This window comes from Mirounga angustirostris, unplaced genomic scaffold (assembly GCF_029215605.1).
Source record: "Mirounga angustirostris isolate CCGP_5_RB_7025 unplaced genomic scaffold, mMirAng1.0.hap1 SCAF_14, whole genome shotgun sequence".
In the NCBI taxonomy this organism is placed as follows: Eukaryota; Metazoa; Chordata; class Mammalia; order Carnivora; family Phocidae; genus Mirounga; species Mirounga angustirostris.
In genome coordinates this window covers 17,215,936-17,239,777 of record NW_026991722.1, presented here as the reverse complement: position 1 = coordinate 17,239,777, position 23,842 = coordinate 17,215,936, and the positions used below count along the sequence as shown (strand labels likewise).

Below are 23,842 nucleotides of genomic sequence, written 5' to 3'. Positions count from 1 at the left end.
GGGGAGTCTGCTTCTCCCTCAGCTTCTCCCTCTGCTCCCCCCCCAACTCGTGCTCTCTCTCTCTCTCTCACTCACTTTCTCTTAAATAAGTGAAATTAAAAAAAAAATAAACACTTCACATATTGAATTGTATTACCTATTTGTATGCCTATTTCTCTTTCAGCACTTGTTTTAAATAAAGAGTCTGTGTCTTATTCACCATTATTTCTCTTGGCACAGAACACAATGGTTATAGGTTCAGCTCATCCTTTTGTTGTTTCTGGGGAAGTGGGATGGCAGATGAGAGCAGGATAACCCTGCCTACGAATGTCTTCATGATGGATTTAACAAGCTGTTCTTTATAAATATAAATACAGTAAGACCTCAACTAGAAGAGCAAGATTCAGGATTTCCCCCTAAAAAGGAAAATTAGGAGGTTAAACACTTTCAGCTTTATGGTAAAAGGAGAATTGGATCCCAAAGTTTGAAGTGATTCTATGAAAGCCTTTATTAATATTTTCTGTATTCAGAGAAAATAGGCAGCTGAGAGCATCCTCAATAAGGAAATACTAACAATGCATTACACATCTTTAATTAGTGGTAATGGGTGCTGTATGTAATTAATTCAAGTTATCATCCCTTCTTCAGTGGAAACATTTCCCCTCCCCGAAGCCTCCATGAAATGCTGTACATTTGTCCTAATTTGCTGCAAATAAGATGCTTTGTTTCCTGACAAGCAAGTATTTGCTGCCTTTCTGATCTTACCCATAGGGGCTGGCCCCTGGATCTTGTACAGGAGAGTGACCCAGAAGATTTGGATGTTTGGGGTAACTGTTTTCCTCTAGTAAGCCTAGTTCAGGAGACATTTCTCAATTCCCTTCCCCAAGACCTAAGACTGAGCAGATATAACCCCATTCCTGCTAACTACAGAGGGACCCACTCCTTACCCAGATCCCAGCTTCTCTGTCCTAACAGACACCACAGTGAACTCCAGCTACCTGCTTTACTTTCCTTCCATATAATTAGCACCACATTCATGTCTTTATTTTCTACCACTAATTCCCATTCTGAGGGTCATAAACTATCTCAAACCTAATGGTCCCTCTTTTATAATTTTTGAAGTTGAGCCATTAACCACCATCCCTCATTCCCTAAAACACATGTGATGTAACCAGCTGATGAAATGTCACATTGCTCTTTTGACAGAGACTTCAGATAATGCACAGGGACATGAACATGGGCTATCTCTTGGATGTGATCACAAAAGAAAATATCTTACATGCTCTAGAACGCAAAGTGTTGCCCAATGTTTCTTTTCCACCCAAAATGTATTCAGGAGGCATAAGAAGAGAAAGAAAGCAGCTATGGAGGAAGACAATAGCAGAACTCAGCTATAAGGCAGAGTCCAGATCAAGAACTAAAATAGCTTTAAACGATCTCCCATGAAACAAATAGACATGGATGTGTATCATTTCTTAACAGTGTGATCTTTTGGCTGCATATAGGGAAAATAAGTCTGGAAATCAGACCTTTGCAGAAATGATGGAAAAGCAGATCTGATATCACTTTTCTTTGGGAAAACCCATTTTCTATACTACATCCAAAGAGAAAAATTTGAAACCCATTATGTCAGGTCCAGCACTGTGAATAGCCATACAGTGTCTCTGCAGGAATTAAAAAATGCTTGCCTATCTCCAGGCAGATGCAACCGCTCATCAGCATCCTGGTAAACAGAACACAGTCCACATTTCAGCCCCTTTGCCCCCTCACCTTTGAGCAGTGAGTAAACATCATCTTTTATAACAATCCTACTCAGTGCTCTACTTAAAATCTTTCTTTTTTTAAAAAAAGATTTTATTTATGTATTGGAGAGAGAGAGCACAAGCAAGGGGAGCGGTGGGCAGAGGGAGAGGGAGAAGCAGACTCCCCTTGGAGTAGGGAGCTGATGCAGGGCTCGATCCCAGGACCCTGAGATCATGACCTGAGCCGAAGGCAGATGCTTAACCGATTGAGCCACCCAGGTGCCCCTCTACTTAAAATCTTTCAACTGTTATTGCTTTCAAGATAAAATTCAGGTTCCATATTATAGTCCCAATCTTACTCTCCTCTCCTTCTCAAACTCTGATTGGACAAATGTGAGAACTTTTACCCTGTCTTCCGTATCTTTTAATTTCCCGTTTATGTTTTCCATTTCTCTCTGTGCTACCCTCTGCATAATGACTTCAGATCGATCTACCAGCGCATTAAATCTTTCTTCAGCCATGCCTAATGCAATGCTTAATATGTCCACTGAGTTAATTTCAATCACTGATTTTATTTCTATACGTTCTAATTTTAAAATCTGCTGTTAGTCGTTCCCACCACTAGAAATTATATTAATGTGACACAATAGGGTGAGCTAACACAACAATGGCAATCATATTGTAAAATAAGTGTCAAATGAATATGCTCTACACCTGAAATGTACACAATGTTATACATCAGTTCTAGCTCAATAAAAAAAAAATTGTCATTGTTTTGCTAGTGTTTCCTCTTTCAAGCTTATCTATTTGTTTCTCATCTAAGAGGCAGAGTATGTTTAAAAATAATTTCTTTTTAAAACAATTTCTTTTGGATAATTTCAGCATTTGAAATTTTACAGGGCTGTTCTGCCCTGTTTTTTTTTCTATCGGTTTTCACTCATGGCACTTAGTTTACTCGAATGTGTGTGCATGCATTCATTTATTGCTGTGAGCTATGCATTTTCCTTGAGAAATTATTTGAGGGAATTACTTGAGGCCAGGGATGAAAGTGTGATTCTCTGAGATGTACATTGCTTTTGCCAGATTCATGAAGATAACTAAGAGTCTGGGACAACTTTAAAATGAAGTCATAGCTTAAGGTTTTCTGAAATACCCAGGTGATGTGAATTTGGCCCACGAATCCATGGGAGGAGCTGCTTTCTATCACGGCTTTTCTGGGCCAGGGGTTTAATTCCTCCTGATATGCTTGGGTCCAAGAAGAATTTCCTTGGGGGTGAGGGTGGGAGGGTTGGGTTATTTCTGGCTCATCATTAGACATTTAGGGGCTAGGTCCTTAGGATCCCAATTTAATGTGCAGAAGATGTCCTGCTAGACTCCTGAGCTTTGTCTTTTGTGGCTCTTTATCCAAGAGGGCCCGACACCTGAAGTTCAAGTTCAAACAACACCCCCCCCCCCCCCCAATAAAAAACATCCTCTGTGTTCTGCTTATTTTTCTGGGTTTCTGCCTTTTCTCAGATTTTAGCTTAATAGTTCTTTTTGGTCATATCAGTTGTTAAATGCTTTCAAGAATATTTTTTTGTTTTTGTTTTAAAGATATTATTTGTCAGAGAGCGAGAGAGCATGAGCAGAGGGAGAGGGAGAAGCAGACTCCCCGCTGCAGGGAGCCCAATGCAGGACTCAATCCCAGGACCCTGGGATCATGACCTGTGCTAAAGGCAGACGCTTAACTGACTGAGCCAGGCAGGCATCCCAAGAATATTTTTTAAATATATATTTTATCCAGGCTATTTTTAGTTTTCTGCAGGAGGGCCAGTCAGAACTTCCTGTCAGCCTTGGTACCAGCAATGAAAGTGATCTCAGTGTGTGACCTTGGGTAGGTTACTTAACCTCTCTGTGCTCAGTCTGCTCCTCTGTAAAATGGAGACTATAATAGAGCCTGGTTCAAAGAACCGTTATGACACATACATAAAACGACAAACGTATAGTGCTTACAACAATACCTGACACACAGCTAACACTCCATGTGTTGTCTCTGCTTTTCCAACCTCCCATAACCTCCTCCACGGCTGTCAGCTATTGTCACTTGTCACTCAACACCCCTTCAGGGCTTTTTGTCACAGGTGAACCGAATGGCTTCTATGGCTCTTAGGTAACATCTGTCCCCCCATCTGGACTCGTCTGGAGGAAGGAGGGGCTGTATCTGAGTGTCCATCTATAGTTTCTAGTATAGGACATGCTGTTTTAGGCACTCACCAAACATCTGTTGAATGAATGGATACGTACTTCCACATTTTCTGAGGGAGCACATGCAGAATGTGGACCGTCTCTAAGTAGAGAAGGCTTTAACGGAGACTTCCTAACTCTGGTTAAGCACAGAGCTCTGGAATTGGGCCAGGTGTGAAGATACTAACCTTTTGTATCTGTTTCCCAATCTGCAAAATGGGGACAATAGCACCTATGTTGTAGGTTAAGTAAGCACTCAGTACAGAGCCCAGCCTGTAAGAACATGACAAATGCTAGCTGCAATTATGTCCCCTATCTTTTTTTTTTTTTTTAAGATTTTATTTGAAAGAGAGTGAGTGAGTGAGAGCATGAGCAGGGGAAGGAGGAGAAGCAGACTCCCCGCCGAACAGGGAGCCCGATGCAGAACTCGATCCCTGGACCCTGGAATCATGACCTGAGCCAAAGGCAGTCGCTTAACCAACTGAGCCATCCAGGTGCCCCTATCCCTTCTTTTTTGGTTACTCAAGAAGACAGTCCAGTTTAAGAAAGTGTAGGCTAAAAGAAATAAGGACTGGGGATCATCCTGAAAGGTGGAATGTGTCGATGCTTTAGCTTTTCTGGTTTCTGAAAACGTGTGTGACATGGTGTTTAGATGAAAAGCAGAAAAGGGTTTCTTGTGTGCCCATGCTGTTATTCTTTGCGTTCTCCAGGGTGTTAACTCTGGCGCTTAACTAGAAAAAAAGGTACATGTGTGTAGAGAAAGAGCCTGGGGCTCCTCATACGCCATCGGGTTTCACCATTGATTTATATTTAGTGAAATGGATTACAGACTTCTAGAAAAGTCACCAGAGCCAAAAACTGGAGTGTCCTGAGGAACAGGACGAAGGGAATCCATTTCTGAGGCTGAAAATACGTGCTTCCTGGGCCTGTGGGGAATAAAATCCTAGTCACTTTAAGTGCAAGCTGAAAATAGTTTTTTTTCTGTGTATCAGCCTTCAGACAGGTCTTAGTACCTTACAGCTCTAGGTGTCAGTTGATTTTCTTTTGTGTAGACCTTACTCATCAGCATTTCAAATGTCACCATTAGTGTATACTCCAACCTCCCAGTCCGGTTTCTGTATCGTCCTTACCTGTCTCGGGGATGTTCTGGGAGTGAGTTCGGTCCTCAGGTGCGCCCCAGGTCAGCTTTTCTTACCTCAAGGTCGAAAGGAAGACGGCAGGAATGTGGTGGTTATTTGATTTGAAATAAGCTGCAACAAAGTAAAACAAACAACAACAAAAAACCCCCAAACGAATGAAGACATGTTCCTGCTGGAGGAATGCCCCTGTCAGCCAGCTTGGGCTGCGATCACACCGCCCACGCAGCCGAAGGGAAGAACTAGCACGCTTGGGGTGATTTGTAGCACTTTTTAAAAAATGCTGATTTCAACTGAGGAATCGTCACATTCGAACCAAATGACGACTAACTGTCCTTAAAATTAACTGAGAGCAGCACTTCTCACCTTAACTGCATATTACAGTCTCCTAGAGGATTTTCAAATATTGATGCCCTGCCCCACTCCCAGCTGGCTTAAATTCGCATCATGGAGGTAGGGCCCCGATACTGATATTTATAAGTCTTCCCAGGTTATTGTGATGCGCTGCCAAGGCTGAGAAGTGCTGACCTAGCCTCTTGTTATTGTGGAGAAAATCCTAATAGCCCTTAGGCTTGACAAGCATTTTCCCAGCTGATGGTACGAGAGAGATGATCCCCGATTTACAGATGAGAAAAATCAAGTGTCCAAATTATTTACAGGTTTATTCAAGGTTTAGGTTAATCACTGCTCAGTGTCAGAATGTGATCAATACCTTTGAGGAGAACACCCCTCCTTAACTTTTCCTTGGTCCTCAGTAAAGGACACTTGAATCACAGATTTTTAGACTAGAGAAGGACCTCATTTGAAGTGAGTAAACAAGGAATCAGAGAAGAGTAGGAGCTGATCTCTGCCAGCTTTATGTTTCTTGAGCTCCCTTGGACCATGCCCTAAACAAACATTTGATAAGTGGAACAACGTGACCAAGACCACACAGCCCCCACACCTGGCCTCTGGTCAATGGTTGCCCTACACCTGCACCCTCATTTGGAGGCTTGTAATGTGTGTGACACGGTGTTTAGATGAAAAACCCATAGGGGTTTTTGCTCAGCCACTGTCAGCTTCCTGTTTCCCATGGTGCTTCTCCCCAGCATTCCACATTTCATTCATTTCTCCCTGCCCTGTTTGTGGACAATGTTCTCTCTGGAGCTCTGCTTCAGTTTTGGCCACTGCTCCACCTCCTCGTCTGCTTGGCATGTCTCTGAGGAGGGCCGAGCTTGGGGCTGGTGTGTATGAGTCTGTGTCTGTGACAAACTGGGGGTCTCTGGTACCTCGGGGCAAGAGTGGGGCTGTGTCGAGGTCGATCCTATGAGGTGCTGCATGGGGCTTGGGAATGGAAAGAGGCGCTGGAACACTCCACTGTTGTAGGCACTCAGTGCAGGACCTCAGGTGGGAGAGGTAGGAAGTTATATATAGGTCTGGACGACAATATCACCATCAATTAGAGGAGAACCAGCCTGCCTAGGAACCTAAAGGGAAAATGAGTCACATCCTGAGTAGACAAACCCCCGTCTTGGAGAGCTGGAGATCTCTTGACATTGAGAGGCTATTTATGGGACTGTAGACAGTATGCTATGCATCCTCCAACACAGACTTCTTGAGGCCGGGCACTGCCTTGCTGTTCGGCTGGAAGCTCAGAAAATCGCTGTGGAAGGTGCGCGTCACTAGATGCGGTCACTGTATTGCAGACGCAGACAGACATTGCAAGGCCTATCAAGTTGCTGTTGAGTCGCACTTGTCTAGGTTCTAGTCCTGGCTGTGTGCCCTCGAGCTCGCTCCTTAATTTCTCTGGGCCTCAGTTTCCTTTTCTGTAAAATACTATCTACTGTATAGGATGATTGTCGCTACTCTTATTTTGAAATATAATTGAGATATAACATTATATGCATTTCATATGTGACAAATGATTTGCTACTTGTATATTTTGGGAAATGATCACCCCAGTAAATCTAGTTTACATCCATCGCCACACAGTTACAATTTTTTTTCTTGTGAGGAGAAATGTTAAGATTTACTCTCTTACTGACTTTTTTTTTTTAAAGATTTTTTATTTATTTATTTGAGAGAGAGAGAGAATGAGAGAGAGCACATGAGAGTGGGGAGGGTCAGAGGGAGAAGCAGACTCCCCGCCGAGCAGGGAGCCCGATGCGGGACTCGATCCTGGGACTCCAGGATCATGACCTGAGCCGAAGGCAGTCGCTTAACCAACTGAGCCACCCAGGCGCCCTCTTACTGACTTTTAAATAGACAATACAGTATTATTAACTATAGTCACCATGCTGTACTTAGTTTATAAGTCCCCTGACTTATAACTGGAATATTGTAGCTTTTGACTACCTTCACTCATTGTTACTATATTTTACACAAAAAACACTCATTAAATTCCCCATGTATAGATTTTTGTATTTGTACTAGGACAAAATGAGATATGCAAAACAAAACACCAAAAAAACAAAACTTAAAGTGAACTTTCTTTGACTATGCATCTTATTATCTGGCAACCCATAATAGAATGTAAACATAATTAATATATATATTTTAAAGATTTTATTTATTTATTTGACAGAGAGAGAGCACAAGTAGGCAGAGTGACAGGCAGATGGAGAAGGAGAAACAGGCTCTCCGCTGAGCAGGGAGCCGGATGTGGGGCTCGATCCCAAGACCCCAGGATCATGACCTGAGCCGAAAGCAGCCGCTTAACGGACTGAGCCACCCAGGCGCCCCAACATAATTAATATTAATTATGGTCCCTGAGAGCACCTTCTGAATTGTCAGTATAAATGGCAATGTCGTATTTAGTATAGCTTATGAATTGTTTTATTTATACTGAATTCCTATTGTTAGAAAATAATAATGTAAGTGTGTTATATGATGTCTTCCTGCTTATTTAAATATTTAAGTAATCTGAGAGTCAAATTTAGGAACTGTGCTGAAGAATTCAGAGTTGCAAATATGGTTCCATTTTCTAAAGCAGTGAAAAATGGGAGTAGAAGCAAGAAATGGAATCAGAGGAGGGATTCTGGCTATCTTTCTGGAAGGCTCAGAAAGAGCCTTTGTCTTTGTAGCTGATGGGTTGTGTGTATGTGTATGTGTTTCTTAAACTAGGATTCAGGAGATACTAATGAAATCACTTCAAAATGAGCTTGTAGCTACTGAAATAAAAAATTTTGGAAATAAGAGCTAACGTCCATAAATTACAGACCTAATGGGGGCAAAGAACATTAGATTTTTATTTTTATATTTTACAAAACTGTGATAATGACATTATAAAATTTTGTAGTATTTTTTCACTTTACTACCTCAAAACACACTTTACAATCATGAGCTAATAAGCCTTAAAACTACCCGTGCATGACATTACTATCAGCATCTCTATTTACTGCTGGGAGGATGGGAGATAGAGGAATTAAGTGATATATCTAATTAGGGGTCAGAAGTCTTGGATATTAGTTTTCAATTTTAACTAATCACTGAAACATTATTTGGGCAAACACACACACACACACACACACACAGAACTCTTGAATAACTTTTTTGCCCAAGTATTTATTTCAGAACAGTCTGGTCATCACAAAAAATTCTGGCATTTTCTTCTCTTCATAAAAATTGTTGCCATGGAAATATTTCAGTTCCCCATGTCCTTCAATTGCCTGCATCTGAACAGGTCATGAACAAGCATATTAACTGAGGTCCAAGGCCAAGTCTTTTATAATGGAAGTAAGGTTTGTAAGCGGCTGCATCACAGAGCTTTCCCAAGTCCATTTCTTCAGGATAAGGAGAGAATAATGGAACTCTTCATGAGGCTGTGTTCTCTAACCATGGTTTCTTCTGCTAACTGGCATATATCTCTGCCTCCATCCAAGACAAATACACTAAATCCATGACTGATTCCCATGCAGAAGTCTTACTTTCTTTTGATCGGCTAATGAATATGGAGTTGTGTTTACTAGAAATGCCATGGTATCTCTTAGAGACTATTTTCACCAAACATTGGGAATTGGTGATATTTTTCCAGGCAGTTCAGACCATTGCTTACTTTTTCATCAATTGATTTTGTTAACTGGTAAATCATTCCTTTCATTCCTGGGGGACCCGACCACTGCATGATTTTATAGCCACGGCAAAAGCACTCTCCTTCCTTGCCCTGGGGTAGGAGCTAGGCATCATGTTCCATGAATTTGTTGAAACCCAGTGGGTGCAAGAGGAATAATGAAATTCAGCTCTGAGCAGGAATGTTTTATATCCTGAATGAATAAGAAGAGGGAGATTGAAGCGCCATCGCAATTCAAGCCTGGATCCACGATTTCTATACATCGTTTTATTTCATTCTGATACAGGGTCCCTCCCAGCTCCTGAGCTCTATTTGGTTTAATCTAGTTTTGCAAAACTAGATTAAACAAGAAATGAATTTTGTGTTGAGATTTTCACAACCACTCCAGAACTGGGTGACATCGGGGAGGGGTCAACACAGGAACTGCAAAATTGGCTTTGGAGACCGTGAATGCTACCTGTATCTTCGTACGTATTTGTGGGGGAAAACAAGACGTGGGAAGAAAAGGTGCACACACCTGTAGGCAGACACGTACGTGTGTGTACACAGAGTTGGGTCTGGAGCAAAATATGAAAAGGATTGTGTTTATGCTTTAAGAGAAAGACAAGAAAGGTTTGTCTAAACCTGCAGCATTCATAACATGATAAATCACTCACATAATGTCCTTTGTAATGCTGGATCCACGGGCAAGAACAAAGAGCTCATGAGACTAGGTTAGACTGGGGACACCTGAGCCAGTTCTCTGAGAGCAGCACAAGTCCTTGCAGTTGCCCTCGTGGTGTGAACTTCGAAATGTTAAGGGCCCCAGTGAGGTCCCACCCAGGTTGTGGTACTCAGTAAACGTCTGCTGTGATGACGCAAGGCTCTCTAAATCTGTCCTCCACTCACTCAACTAAACATTTCTTGAATTCATTTTCATTCTGAGGCTGTATCCCTTCTGGGGCTAAGTTTCAGAAGCTTACTGTCCACGGTGTCTGATATTAAACGACTTCTTTTAAGCTTCAACAGGTGTTCTCTGGGAGTGTTCTCTTGGGTGTTCTGGAATTTAATGAACAGACTCATCTTCTCTCTCTCACGTGTTCATGATTTTATACGTTTCCTTCATTTTAACCTGACCCTTCGTTTTTCCAGGTTAGAGACTCACCATTTTCAAGAGTTAGTCTTATGTAAAAATACATCTGTATCGGGCGTTTACACAATGAGGTTATTTAGGAGAACGGGGTTGGATGTGTATTATAATAAGCACAACCTGAAGTCTACTGGGAGTATTCAGAATCTATAAATACAGTTCAGCCTACAGAAATACTGTCTCATTTATTCGTGTAGCTGCTTTGTGAGGCAGGAAAAGGGTAGGCTTATGTTTAAGCAGTTGTTTAAAATCTTCTCTTTGGGGTGCCTGGGTGGCTCAGTTGTTAAGGGTCTGCCTTGGACTCAGGTCATGATCCCAGGGTCTTGGGATCGAGTCCCACATCAGGCTCTCTGCTCAGCGGGAAGCCTGCTTCTCCCTCTCCCACTTTCTCTCGTTCTTTCTCTCTCTGCCAAATAAATAAATAAATAAAATCTTTAAAAATAAATAAATAAATAATAAAATCTTTTCCTTCACTTTATCATTTCCCTGCACGCATACCCTCACAGATTCTCTTACAGCTCCCACATCGGGCTTTCACACTCCGACTTCCGTGCCTCTGAGCATACTACCTGTTCTGTCTGGAGATTATTTGGGGGATGGGTGGGTGGGGGGAGGTGATAGGTTCAACTGGGGATATACTGAAATTTGAGACACCCTCCAGTGGTTATGTGGTCAATTGGATTATATACATACATTTAGGAGTGGGTTTTTTTTTTAAGATTTTACTTTTTTAGGGGCACCTGGGTGGCTCAGTCAGTTAAGCGTCTGCCTTCAGCTCAGGTCATGATCCCAGGGTCCTGGGATCAAGTCCTGCATCGGCTCCCTGCTCAGCAGGGAGCCTGCTTCTCCCTCTGCCTGCTGCTCCCCCTGCTTGTGCTCTATCAAATAAATAAAATCTTAAAAAAAAGAAGATTTTATTTTTTAAAGTAATCTCTACACTCAACATGGGGCTTGAACTCACAACCCCAAGATCAAAGGTTGCACACTCTCCTGACTGAGCCAGCCAGGCACCCCTAATTTGTAGGGGCTTAAAAAAATTTTTTTAAGCATACACCCAGGTTTGGAAATCAGAAAGAAGGCCTGGGACAGAGGTGTGTATTTCAGAATCTCTGGTGAAAATATAGTAATTGAAAGCAGAGGAGAAAACAAGATCTCAGGGGACATCATAAAGGGTATGAAGAGAAGAGGGGCCAGCAATGAGTCCCTTGGGAGCTCACAGGCTGGAGGAGAAAGCTCATGATGGAAAGGGAACAGGAGAAGCTAGAAAGGTGGATGGGAAACCAGGTGAGTGTGCTTGTCAATGAGTCCAGGAAGCAGAACAGAAAGTTTCCAGAGGACAGAAGAGCACTCTGTGGTGGATGCCATTAAGAGAACAAATAAAAAAGATGAAAGAGTCTCCACTGGCATGTTGTTATTGAAATTAATGAGAACCGGACTGGAGGGGTCAGGAAATAAATGGTTGTGAGGCAGTGTAGACAGCAGGTGTAGACATTTGATTGTGAAGGGAAGAATCGAGATAAGCTGGTAAAAGGAAGGGGATGTGAAGCTCAGAGAAAGCTTTGTGTTTATGGTTTATTTTTGGGTTTTTTTTTTGAGGTTGGAAGAAAACTTAAATGCTGATTAAAAGGATCCAGTGGGCAAAAGAGGGGATAACTGGGAGCAATGGGCTCCAGGCCTCCTTGGGATGACTGATCCATGACAGGAGAATGGACAAGGAGGTGGCAGTGGGACTGGGCTGTGGATGAGATGTTTGCAGGTATGATGGTGAGGGACCTATTTGATGGTTTCTGTTTTCTCCTAGAGCCCTTCCTTTTTTTTTTAGATTTTATTTATTATTTATTTGACAGAGAGAGGGGGGAAGAAAGAGAGTGCGCATAAGCAGGGGGAATGGCAGGCAGAGGGAGAGGGAGAAGCAGGTTCCCCGCTGAGCAAGGAGTCCGACATGGGACTCGATCCCAGGACACCGGGATCATGACCTGAGCTGAAGGCAGATGCTTAACCGCTTAACCGACTGAGCCACCCAGGCACCCCTAGAGCCCTTTCTAAAACAAGAAGCAAAGCCATCCGCTGAGAGGGACCAGGTAGGAGAGAGGTCAGGAATAGGGGAGCACAGTTGGGGATGGCGACTGGGAATTCATGGTGGGGGGGAACTCCTGAGCTTTACATTCTTCAACAATTCTCAGCTACCCAAATTTAGGGTGGGATAAAGCAGAAAGAGCAGGGGATGGAGGCAGGTGCAGCTGGGCACAACTTCGAGAGCAAGGGACAGACGGAAGGGATTAGAATTTCAGCTAGACCAGGCAGGTGGTGAATGAAGCCTGAGGGTCTCAGAGCTGACCACTGCCATGGAGGGGATAATGGTCTTGATGATGCCAAAGGACATGGGAGACCCTAAGCTGGGGTGGGAGGAGTCTGAGATGAGCGAGTTGGTATTTAAGTCACTGATGTTTGAGGTGGAGCAGTTTGGAGTGTTGACAACATCTAGGATGTAGAGAAGACCATTCGAAATGGAGAGGTCAAGGACCTGAGAAGCCAGGAGGTTGGACGAGGCAGCTCTGCATCCATTCATTAAATCCCAGGCAGATTATAGCCCAGGCACTGAGGTGGACAGGATAATGGGGAACCAGGCACCAAAGTCTTCGTTCAGAACAGGTGCATGGACGAAGGGATCTGAGGACCAGAGCATCAAGAGGGAAGAGGGGCACAATGATACAGGCCTCAAAGAAGTGATTTAATATTAAACTTTAATGCGGGCGCCTGGGTGGCTCAGTTGGTTAAGCGACTGCCTTCGGCTCAGGTCATGATCCTGGAGTCCCGGGATCGAGTCCTGCATCAGGCTCCCTGCTCGGCGGGGGGTCTGCTTCTCCCTCTGATCCTCTCATGCTCTATCTCATTCTCTGTCTCAGATAAATAAATAAAATCTTAAAAAAAAAAAACTTTGATGGTAAACCACAAAATGTAATGGAATGTATTTTTAATGTGCTATAGTTTTAACATAGGGTAATCACAGATTTAAAAATCACAGATTACCGATTTTTTAAAAAAGAACTTGAGTTTACATGACTATGAGAAATTTCTGTTGTAAAAGCATAGGCGTTTGTTTGTTTTATAGTAATTGAAGTTGAAGCTCCACCGAGCAGATCCTGGGGAACATGCAGAGTGAGTGGCCATTAGCTAGCAGGGCTTACTGGAATTATCTATCAAAAGGTAACAAGGCCATTTCCTCAGGCACAGTTTCTTTCTTTTTTTAAAAAAGATTTTATTTATTTATTTGAGAGAGAGAGAATGAGAGAGAGAAAGAGAGAGAGCACATGAAAGGGGGGAGGGTCAGAGGGAGAAGCAGACTCCCTGCCGAGCAGGAAGCCCGATGCGGAACTCGATGCAGGGACTCGATGCAGGGACTCGATCCAGGGACTCCAGGATCATGACCTGAGCCGAAGGCAGTCGCTCAACCAACTGAGCCACCCAGGCGCCCTCCCCAGGCACAGGTTCAACCATGGGAAGCAGAAGATTTCTCGACCCACAGCCCAAAGATGTTTGGTTCTAGGAGAAAGGGAAAGAAAGGAAGAGAAACTGCTTTTGCACAATTCCATAAAAGTAGTTTGCAATAATGTTCTTACTACTGAAACAGGTGTGATGACTCCAAATAACCTGAGCTTCTTAGCCATCACAACCTTTGGATGCCCAGAAATTCTGTTTCCACTGGGATGCTTTGCTAGTCTCCGTAAATGCTAAGATTGGGCTGACAGCCCGTTAGAAGGCTCGCCAGAGGCTCTCAGCTTATCCCAAAGTGCTGCTGAGGTCATTAGCCTTCTTCCAATAAGCAACACCTGCCCCTTTCTTACAGCTCTCCATTACAGCTGGCCCCAGAGAATCCCAGAGGCATCCACGCCAGGGAAGCAAAGGGAGAGCTCTCCGGGTGTGAAACATAACACCAAAAGCTGTTTTGTTCTTGTAAAGGCGCGAGTCCTGCTGCTTTGATTCTACTTTCACAGTTCAGCATTCACTTTCTCAACTCCTGCTCTGTTTCCAGGCAATAGGCTTCAGATTCCCAGAAAAATCTGGTAGGTAAGGTGGAGAAACCAGAAGCAAACTATGATGCCAGCCCCAGATTAACTCAATGGCTTGCTATGAGTTCTTGACTATGAAGTTTAAAGAAATGTTTACAGCTGCTTCTCTATGATACCCCCAAGGGAAGGAGGCTCAGCTATTCCACAGAATTTTGAAATGTGGACAAACTTGGAGATGGTCTCTTCCCATGTCTTGTTCTTAGAGGTCTGAGCCTGTCGTGGGCTTTTCTTGCCCTTGTGTGTTCAGTGGCCCCATTTCATTTGGGGACCTTCCCTGCTGTCCTGCCATCTGGTCCTGGTGGGGCTGTCACCACTCTGTCCTCCTCTCTCCCTTGCAAGGGGGCAGGCCTGTGACCCAGGCGGGGCCCTCCCTCATTGATGGAGGAGCCGGGGCTGCAAGCAATCTTCTCATTTGGAAGGAACCAGACTGAGTGAAGCCAAGCAGAGCCAAGCAGAGTCAAGCATCAGAGCCTTGATGACATTATCTGTACTTCTGGACTCAGGCATGTTTTCCTATTTGCATATGAATGGTATCCCACGATAAACACGGTTCTGCACTTCGCTTATTTTTTCTTTTCATTAGACAACATATACTTGAGGGGTGCCTGGGTGGCTCAGTCGTTAAGCGTCTGCCTTCGGCTCAGGTCATGATCCCGGGGTCCTGGGATCGAGCAAGCCCTGCATCAGGCTCCCTGCTCCGCGGGAAGCTTGCTTCTCCCTCTCCCACTTCCCCTGCTTGTGTTCCCTCTCTCGCTGTGTCTCTTTCTGTCAAATAAATAAAAATCTTTAAAAAAAAAAAACAAAACCCCCCAACATATCCTTGAGATTACTCCATATCAGTGTATGGAGAGCACCCCCACTTATTCTTAAAATTACACAGTACTTCATTGTGTGGTTGTCTCAATCACTGATTCAACCACTTCTCTATTGATGGCCATCTGGGGTTATTTCCAATCTTTCAATATTTTCAAATGCACAAGGCTTCATATTTTCCTGTAGCTGTTAGTCTTAGAAGTGGGATTACTGGATTATCATATCAATGTAATTTGATATGGACACGGACCAATTCTTCTCCACAGGGATTATTTTGCACGCTCACTAGCAATGGGGGAAAATTTTGTGTCTCCACAATCTGGCCAACAGAATATGTCATCAAACTTCTGGCTTTTTTCTCTCCAGCATTCTAATCCTGTTCTCTCAAGTCTTGCCCTCCTTGGAAGGCATCGCAGCTTCTCACCAACATCTATTGCATCCACTTGATAAGACTGTGGAACATTCACGGAGGTTATGTTCTAGAGATGCTGGCAAACCAAACCTAGAGTGGGTGGAGGACTCAAAAGGACACAAAAGAAGTGGCAAAACTTGCAAAGCGTCTTATCTCTGTTTTGAATTGGCCACTAGAGCCTTCTGCTCATATGGCATCGAACGGAGTAAGTTATGTGGTCAAGTGTAATATCACTGGGGCAGGAACATTTATTCCTCCTGAAGGGGAGGAAGTGAATATCTGCTGAATAATAATGAATGTGCCATACTCCTCCATCCTGAAAAAGTTAGCTGAAACCAAAGAATGCTGCAGTAAATGCAGTATCAGCACTGCAATTAAAGGGAGGGTAGTTTTTAGGCAAGTGGCTGAACCTGAGACTTATGTCTGAAATCAAGACTCTGAAATGAGGATAAAGTGGTCTCAGGGTGGTAGTGCCCCTGGTCTTAGAAGCAAACACAAATCCACTTTGGATTCCCATAGACTAAGATTAACCAAATAAATTGACAACCACATTAATTTACGATAAACACACATGGCATGAAGTCACGATGGGTGAGCATCAGCAGAAACCAGAAGAGACACATTCCAAACTTTTACATATTGGAATTAGCAAAGAATAAAAATTAGTTATGACTTGTTTAATGAAGTAAAGTTTGGAAACAAAATAAGAAACTATCAAGAATGATGAGGCTGATTACAAAAATAGAACTTTTAGATATGAAAAACATAATTATTGAATGAAAAACTCAATTGATGGGCTAAACAAAAAAACTAGACTCAACTAAATAGTTACTTAGCAAAACAGAAGAGAGATCTGCATAAATCCCTTAGAATGCAGCACAGACAGACAAGGAGGTGGGATATGTTAAAGAGCGTAAGAGATACTGACAATAGAATGAGAAAGTCTACATGTGGTCATTTGGAATCCCAGAGGGACAAATATCGAGAATGGAAAAAGAGCAATATCTGAAGAGATGAAAGCTGAGCACTTGCCAGAAATAATAAAAAAACTTAAATCCACAGATAAGGCGCAAAGTAGGTTAGGCAGGATAAGTAAGAGGAAAACCAGGTATAAACAAATTATAGAAAGTTCAGAACAACAATGAAAAGCAGTTAAAGATAAAACAAATGACCTACACAGGAACAATAATTAGACTAAGAGGTGCCCATTCATCATTAGCAATGGAAGCCAGAAATCAGAGGAATAGCATTTGCAAAGTATAGAGAATGAGACCGTCCTTTTACCTTGGATAAGACTATGGAGTTTTTCTTAAGGGTTGTCCTGACCCCCAGTTGCCCCCAAAATTATTCACAAACTCAAGACTTTAGAGGGGTGGGGTTGGGTAGGTTGATGACACTAGTCACATGGATAGTAATACCATGGAAAGAGCTAATAAAAAGTAGTGTTTTAAGCTTCTTCTTTTGTTCAGATGGGGGATTAAGATGCTAACTTTCGATTTGTGAAGTTAGGCATGCATATAAAATGGTAAAAGTAAACAGTAAAAGAATAGAAATGCAACAATTAACATCCCAACTGGGAGAGGGAAACAAATATAATAAAACAACAGCATAATTCAATAAAAAGATTCATTTAAAAATAAGGGAAAGTCCAGTAAAAATGTGGAAACAAATCTAGCTATTTTAGAAATATTATTTAAAAAGGAAAATAGCTAGGGGCGCCTGGGTGGCTCAGTCAGTTAAGTGTCTGCCTTTGGCTCAGGTCATGATCCCAGGGTCCTGGGATGGAGCCCCATAGCGGGCTCCTTGCTCAGGGGAGGAGTCTGCTTCTCCCTCTCCCCCTGCCACTCGCCCTGCTTGTGATCTCTCTCTCTCTCTCAAATAAATAAATAAAATCTAAAAAAAAAAAAAAAAAGGAAAATAGCTAATATAGCCAGTTAAGAGGCAAGTGTTTAGTCACACTGGGGAAAAAAATAGGAATCCGATATCTACGTCTCAGATATTTTTGGAGCTCTAGAATGAAGAGCACATAGGGGCAAGATGTGGTTCTTAAAAAGCTTAGCTATTTTTATACACAAAGATTAGTTATTTACAAGCCTCTCTTTGTTACCCATCTCTATACTCCTCAACAATTTGAAGCATGGTTTATTTCCACGTGTAATCATAAACACCTTAAATTTGTGAGCTTTCTCTATGTGTCAATGAATGCAGCTAAGTTCCAAGATAACACCAGTTTTTACAGGTACGTGGCCATCTTCAAAGGACTGTTTCATGGGCTTTGTTTTTAAAGAACCCAAGTCACCAAAAAATTGAGAAAAATGTAGTGTTATTTATATGAAATTTATGCAAATATGTGACACTGTGTATTCAGCTTTGGGTACTTCCCAGGCTTGATTAAGATACACATAGTTAGCTAAACCAACTCAATTTGTAAAGAGGCTTAACATTAAAATATTTCCTATTTGTGATTACCCGTTGTACTTTAAAATCATTCTTGCTAATTTTTCATTTCTGATGACCCAATGAAGAGCATTTACCAAACACCCACAGTATCAAATCTTAGATGTTTAAAGCAGCCTCCAAAGTGAACAGAATGGAACAAATTCTAGAGAACAACCTACAAGTCAGGTTCTATGAAATTGTTGGGTAGATGGGAACCTGACTGGAGAATGCAACAACAGTTTGGATGAGAATGCCAAATAGTTTGTCTTAAGGGTTGTCCTCCCTGCACTATCCCCCCCCCCCCCCAAAAAAAAACCCTGGATTGCTATTCTGAGTCTTCCAAGTGGTGGAGCACAAGAAGAACTGATCAGCAATACTAGTCACATTAAATGTATTTGTTTACATCCTATCTCCTTCCACAAAGGATTTGAGTATGTTTATAATAAGCAATTTTGTCTAAATTTAAAAAATCAGGATCATAGAAAATATGTAAAGAGTAGGAATATTTATCTAGGCTAGAGATCCCTAAATTTTGCTGTACCTTAGATAGAATCACCTGGAGAGCCTCTAAAAATCCTGATGCCCACGTGGTACCCCACATCAAATAGATCAGTGTATGGGGGAGGGGGGTAGAGAATAATAGTTTTACAGCTTCCCTGAGTGTTCCTGTGTGCAGTTCCTATGTGCAGTAAAGTTTGGGAACCACTGGCAGAGAAAATACACATTAGCATCACCTGGGAAACCATTGAAACTACTGATGCCTGAGCTCCTACCCTGAACCAGTGTAATCACAGTCTCCTACACTGGCAACTGAGCGCTTGGTACTGGGCACTGGGTAATTTTAAAGCTCCCCAGATGGTGACAATGTGCCTTCAGCATAGAGAACCACTGCACTGGGGGAAACCCGTACGTATTTACAAAGGGGACTGATTTCATTTTTTATACGTTCTTTTATGGCTTAAGGCCATAAAGTTGGTCCTGAGTTTCCTGGTGGCCAAAGTAAATAGAAAAACAATCATTTGAAATTGTTCTTGTCACCCATTTGTAAAAGCTTACCAGTTCCTTGGAAGAAAGAAAGCTTTTCTTCATAGGTCTGAAACATCTTGTTTGAGTCTTCTTACAGGGGCCATTGAATGATGTTATGGATCACAGTTTTATAAACACCCCTACAATAAATGACATATGGCAAGTTTCATATTGTCGTTTCTAATTGCCATCCCTGAGCAAAAGCCAAGGATATGACCCAAGAGTGCCAGAGATGCAGGCTGTTGGGGTGGGGGCGTGGGAGCAGGACCGATGAAGAGAGGATGAGAGGAAGTATGACACACCTCTACATTTCCCGAAAAATTACGGCTTCCCCCAGAGATAAAGTCTGGGACTATGTACCTCCAGGATGTAGGAAGGGTGTCCTATGTAATTAGAAATTACAATTCTTTATTAGGAAATTTTAAAATCAATTATTGTTCCCCCTCGCCCATAAAGGATACTACGCTTGACAAAGGCCTGGCTAGTTAGGGTAAAGAAGTAGTGAAACCTATAGGAGTCACAATTGGGGTGTGTGTGTGTGTGTATGCACAGGTGTGTATATTAGAGAACCTTTTATTTATCAAAAATAATCTAGGTCTGAAAGGGTGGAAAAACTTTGGCCTGGAGAGAATGAACAGGGAGACCGGTTAAAGGTTAAATTTTTTTTTTTTTTCTCAGTGGGGCTTTTCTGGCATCTAAGTACTATTGATTTAATGGCCCGCCGTTGGTAGACAAGAAGGCTTCTGAGTACAGTGCTGACTCCATGGGGTTAAGCCTTGAAGGGAAACCCATCATACGCAGAGCAGATTGTTTTAAGCCACTGTGATGTCATGGGGAGGCAAAGGAGAATTTAAGTTAGGTTGGTTGTGCCCATTTTCTTTTGAAAACGATCTAGCAGGGCCTACAGCAGGTATTTTAGTAAAGTAGCTGGCAACAGGCATAGTGATACTTATGGATCACGTGAGTTCTCCTTTCTAACTTGAAAAATTCTAAAAGCACCCTATTAATCCCAAGTAGGCATTCTGAGGTTTCTTTTCAAAGGAAAATGGCATGTTCTGCTTAAAAAAAAGGAAAAAAGAAAAAAGCAAAAACAACAACAACCAAAAAACCCCCCAAAACTCGCAACTGCATTTACCATCTAAATTTAAGGAAAGGCTTCCTGGAAAAAGTCGAGTGATGAATTTCTTTCACTTATTTCAAGTAGTCTCTGGCGTTCCTATAAATCTGAAGGATGAAAATGAACTGCTTGCTAAAGAAGAAACAGTAGCTGAAATGCGGGAAGACTCCTGCGGTGGCTAATAAGACGTCTTACGGGTTTGCACATGCAGAGGATAACCTTAAACTTGAGTTTGATATTTCACCTTGCGGCTCACAGATGAGCTGCCTTTTATTCAAAGAACAAGGCTGTCTGTTTCCGAGTGGGTGGGTGTGTACCCGGAGCGGGCGCCCTGTTGGTTTTGTGCCCTGGAAGGTTGACACAGGCAGTGGCGACTCGCGGCCACACCGGGGCAGCCTCTCCCCGGCAGGCGGCCGGGCCGGGCGGATCGGCCCGGGGAGCGGACAGCGTCGCTGAGTCCGGCTGGTTGGGATTGCCAAGCATTTAAAGGGGTCTCGAAACATCCACGTTTCCCCCTTTAACAGTTACGGCGAGCTTAGGGCTCTGGGCAAAAAGACCATGGGGAACAGGGATGAACTGAGCGGGTTTTGTTTTTTTTTCCTCCCTCGGGGAAAATGCCTTCAGCCCACGCTCCCCCTCCAAATGCCCAGGCCGCCCCTTCCCCAAAACAGAGGGAAAGCTGGAAAGGGAGGGTGGGTCCGCTCGGAAGGCCAAGCCCGCACCCGCAACCCTCCTTTCCCTCCCAACCCTGGGCCGACCGGCCCCGAGGCCGGGTGCGCCCCCGAGCGCCGCTGGGAAGGCCTGGGGGTGGGGTGGGCGTGGGGGCAGAACCCCGCCACCCCGCAGCCCGCGGCCCGCCCCCCAGGCCGGCCTGTGATTGGCTTGGGGGGCGCGTGTGCCCGCCCCGGCGAGGCGGGGAGGGTCCCCTCTGGGCGCCGGGTAGGAGGAGGCGGAGGACTGGGCGGAGAGAGCGGGGGCCGCAGGGAGCGAGCGAGGGGGCGGGCGAGCCGGGTTCCGGAGATCCGAGAGCAGGCTCCGAGAGGGGCGGAGAGCGGCGGCGGGGCGAGCGGGGAGGGAAAGCCCGGCGGGCTCCGCGCCGCCGCCCGCTGCACTGCCAGCCCGCACGGCCCCGCAGCCTTCCGGGAGGAAGCGGCGCAGGCAGCGGCCGGGGCGCGCGCTCGGGCTCCCTCACCTGCCGGCGTCCGGCAGCTCCCCCGGCGGGACGCGCGCAGGCCGGGCGCTCGGAAGACCGGCCGCCCGCGCCGCAGCCCAGCCGCCGGGGAGAGCCTCGGAGCCCGCGCGGGGCGCCGGCTCCATGGCGACCGGGTTCGGGGAGCCGGTCTACGGACTTTCGGAAGACGAGGTGAGCGGCGCCCCCTTCGCGCCTGGGACTCCCCGGGGAGTTCCCGTCCCGCGCCGGCAGGGGGTGGGGACTGGGCCGACCCCCGGGGCGCGCGTCCCCCGCGCCTGCGGCGGAACCCCAAACGCCCGGGCCCATCTGCCCGGCGCTCGCGCCCCCCGCTCCCCAGCCCCCAGCGGAGGGCATTGTTTGTAGATAAAGCGGCCCGACGCCTTCGAGCCGGGGTTCGCTCGGCCGCTTCCCCGCCTTGGGGTGGGAGGAGGGCGCGTGCTCCTCTCCGGCCCCCTGTTCCCCCTCGTCTCCCAGCCGCGTCTCCCGGGCTGTTGGGCAACTTTCCGCCTCTCGCCCCTGCCTCTCGGGAGTCCATGATGTGTGTCACGTCTGGGTCTCGGCTGGGGGCCCGCGCCGCGCGGGGGAGCCCGGGGCCGCGGAGGAACCTGAATTGTTCTCCACCCCCCTCCCCCCGGAACTTTCCGGTGGTAGTGTCAGCAAGTGCTCCGATGAGTGTGTGCTTACCCCGGTGGGAGTGGGCAAGACGCTCGAGCTGGGTGTGTCTGTCGCTCTGGCTTGCAGAGTCCAAACCGGGAGTGTAGATCTCAGGGTCTTTTCGGTGGGGGAGGACGGCCAGCTTGGTGGCAGGTGCTACTGGAAACTTGGAGGAAGCTTGCAGCCCTGCCATTTTTTTCCCCCTCCCGAGGACTCAAAGCCCGGCACCTCCGGGGTAGGTGGAGAGACAAAAGCTCAATTGATCGCCTTTATTAATAAAGCACATCAAATAAGCCACGCCCCCAAGGCTGTCGGTTTGAGTGGAAAGAGCTTTGTTTTTACCCTCACTCTCTCCTCGCGGTTTCCTACTCCCCCCTTTGGAAACGATCCTCAGCTACGCTCGGCTCTTATTGGTGTGTTGCTCTGCCAAAAAGGGGGGTGGGAGGCCTGTCGCTGGCGCGGCGTGACCGGCAGCCTGGATGGAGCAGGTAGGAGGGGTTTGCCATCTGGCGGGGTGCGAGCTCAGGTCTGGCTCCCCTTTCGAGAGGTGAATTTACAACCCATGAAGCATTACTCAGCAGGGAGGTATTTCCTATCCTGGTTGTGCATTTCATGAAAAGTTGATGCCTGGGAATTCAAGGATTTCTGGCTTTCTCTTTCTTCCTCTCCTTTCTTTTCTGAGGTCCCCTCTTTCTCTGGTGTTGGGGGTGGGGTTAGTGGAGAGGCTATTATCTAGACCTGCCTACGTTATGGCTTCTCTCTCACCAGCTTTGCTGCTCTGGTATGGGGTGTGTGTGTGTGTGTGTGCGTGCGTGTGTGTGCGCGCGCGTGCTTTGTAAGTGTGTAATGGAATAGTTATCTTGGGGTGGGGAGAGTGGGGGTATGACTTTTTCTTCACAGAGCTAGGTAAGGCTTGCTGTGGTATGTAGTTTATCAAAGAATGATCACAATGCAAATAATGTGTGATTTAACGTTTTTGATTATTTTGCCATGCTGTGCTCGTGTAAAATAATTTCCCTTTTTGGTGCAGTTACCTGGGGATGGGTGAAAAGGATCATTGTTTCTTTCACCCAGGGGGTTCTCCTCTCCCAGGCTCCTCTACTCTTTGAGGAGCTTTCCTTTTCATTCTGTACTTCTCCATTTAATTAGCAGCAGTAAATGGCAGGCAGTGAGCTCTTAGAAAGGTGCTGAGATACAGACATTCCGAAACAAAGGGCTTTTGAGGTATTGGGGGGAAGACAGCTGCGCTTCAGCTCTGGTCTGTCTTGTTCTAAATTGTATGATTTTTAATGGCGTGCTGAAGAAAAAGATATTGACAGTGTTTTGGGAAATTCAACTGCATAAATGAGTCCAATGCATGTCCCTGTTGTTTATTCTTTGTTTACATTTATATCCAGTGTCACCATCTACCTAGCATACATCTTGCCTCTTTAGATGAGTTAACTCAGATCTTCTTAACTGGTGTCCAGTGTGAAAGTGAAGGATGGAATATACACAGAATTGGGGTGCGTGTGTATGTGTTTGTGTGTGTGAATGGGTTCACTCCTGTATGTCGCTAGAGGGGTGTTGGGGCTGTGTGGGGAACAGCATGAGGTGATGAAGACATTTTCTTGATTGAGTGATGGCTATGTTGCTGGTACTGTTGAGTTCCCCAGCATTATATTACAAAAGACAAGTCGCATCTGTTGTCTTTTTTCAGCTGCTTCTCCCAGTGAAAAAAAATAAGGCAGGGCTGTTTTGATGACTTCACATTTCTATGGTATTTGCTTTTTATGGGAGGTTTCATGCCGTCAGGTTAGCCTTTGGAAAATCAGAGAATGCCTTCGTAGAATATTAACAAATTGTTGAATTTGCACAGCTTG

At 44.8% G+C, this 23,842-nt stretch overlaps 1 protein-coding gene and 1 long non-coding RNA gene across 4 annotated transcripts in view; one reads left to right on the top strand and one right to left on the bottom strand.

Moving 5' to 3' along the window:
* Positions 1 to 5,073: 5,073 nt before the first annotated feature.
* LOC135362617 (uncharacterized) lies at positions 5,074 to 22,323 on the bottom strand. The gene is made up of 3 exons (XR_010407506.1): positions 22,011 to 22,323; positions 19,048 to 19,157; positions 5,074 to 5,194 (listed from the first exon to the last, which is right to left on the bottom strand). It is a non-coding gene; the product is annotated as an uncharacterized LOC135362617 (long non-coding RNA).
* Positions 21,150 to 23,842, top strand: part of NEDD4L (NEDD4 like E3 ubiquitin protein ligase) — a 335,626-nt gene continuing 332,933 nt past the window's right edge. The window contains exon 1 of one of the 3 annotated variants that reach the window (XM_064578837.1): positions 21,150 to 21,497. In XM_064578837.1, the coding sequence (XP_064434907.1) occupies positions 21,450 to 21,497 (48 nt within the window). In that variant the 5' untranslated portion in view covers positions 21,150 to 21,449. The remainder of the gene's footprint in view (positions 21,498 to 23,842) is intronic. The other 2 variants (XM_064578835.1, XM_045886634.3) reach the window with 2 other exon arrangements.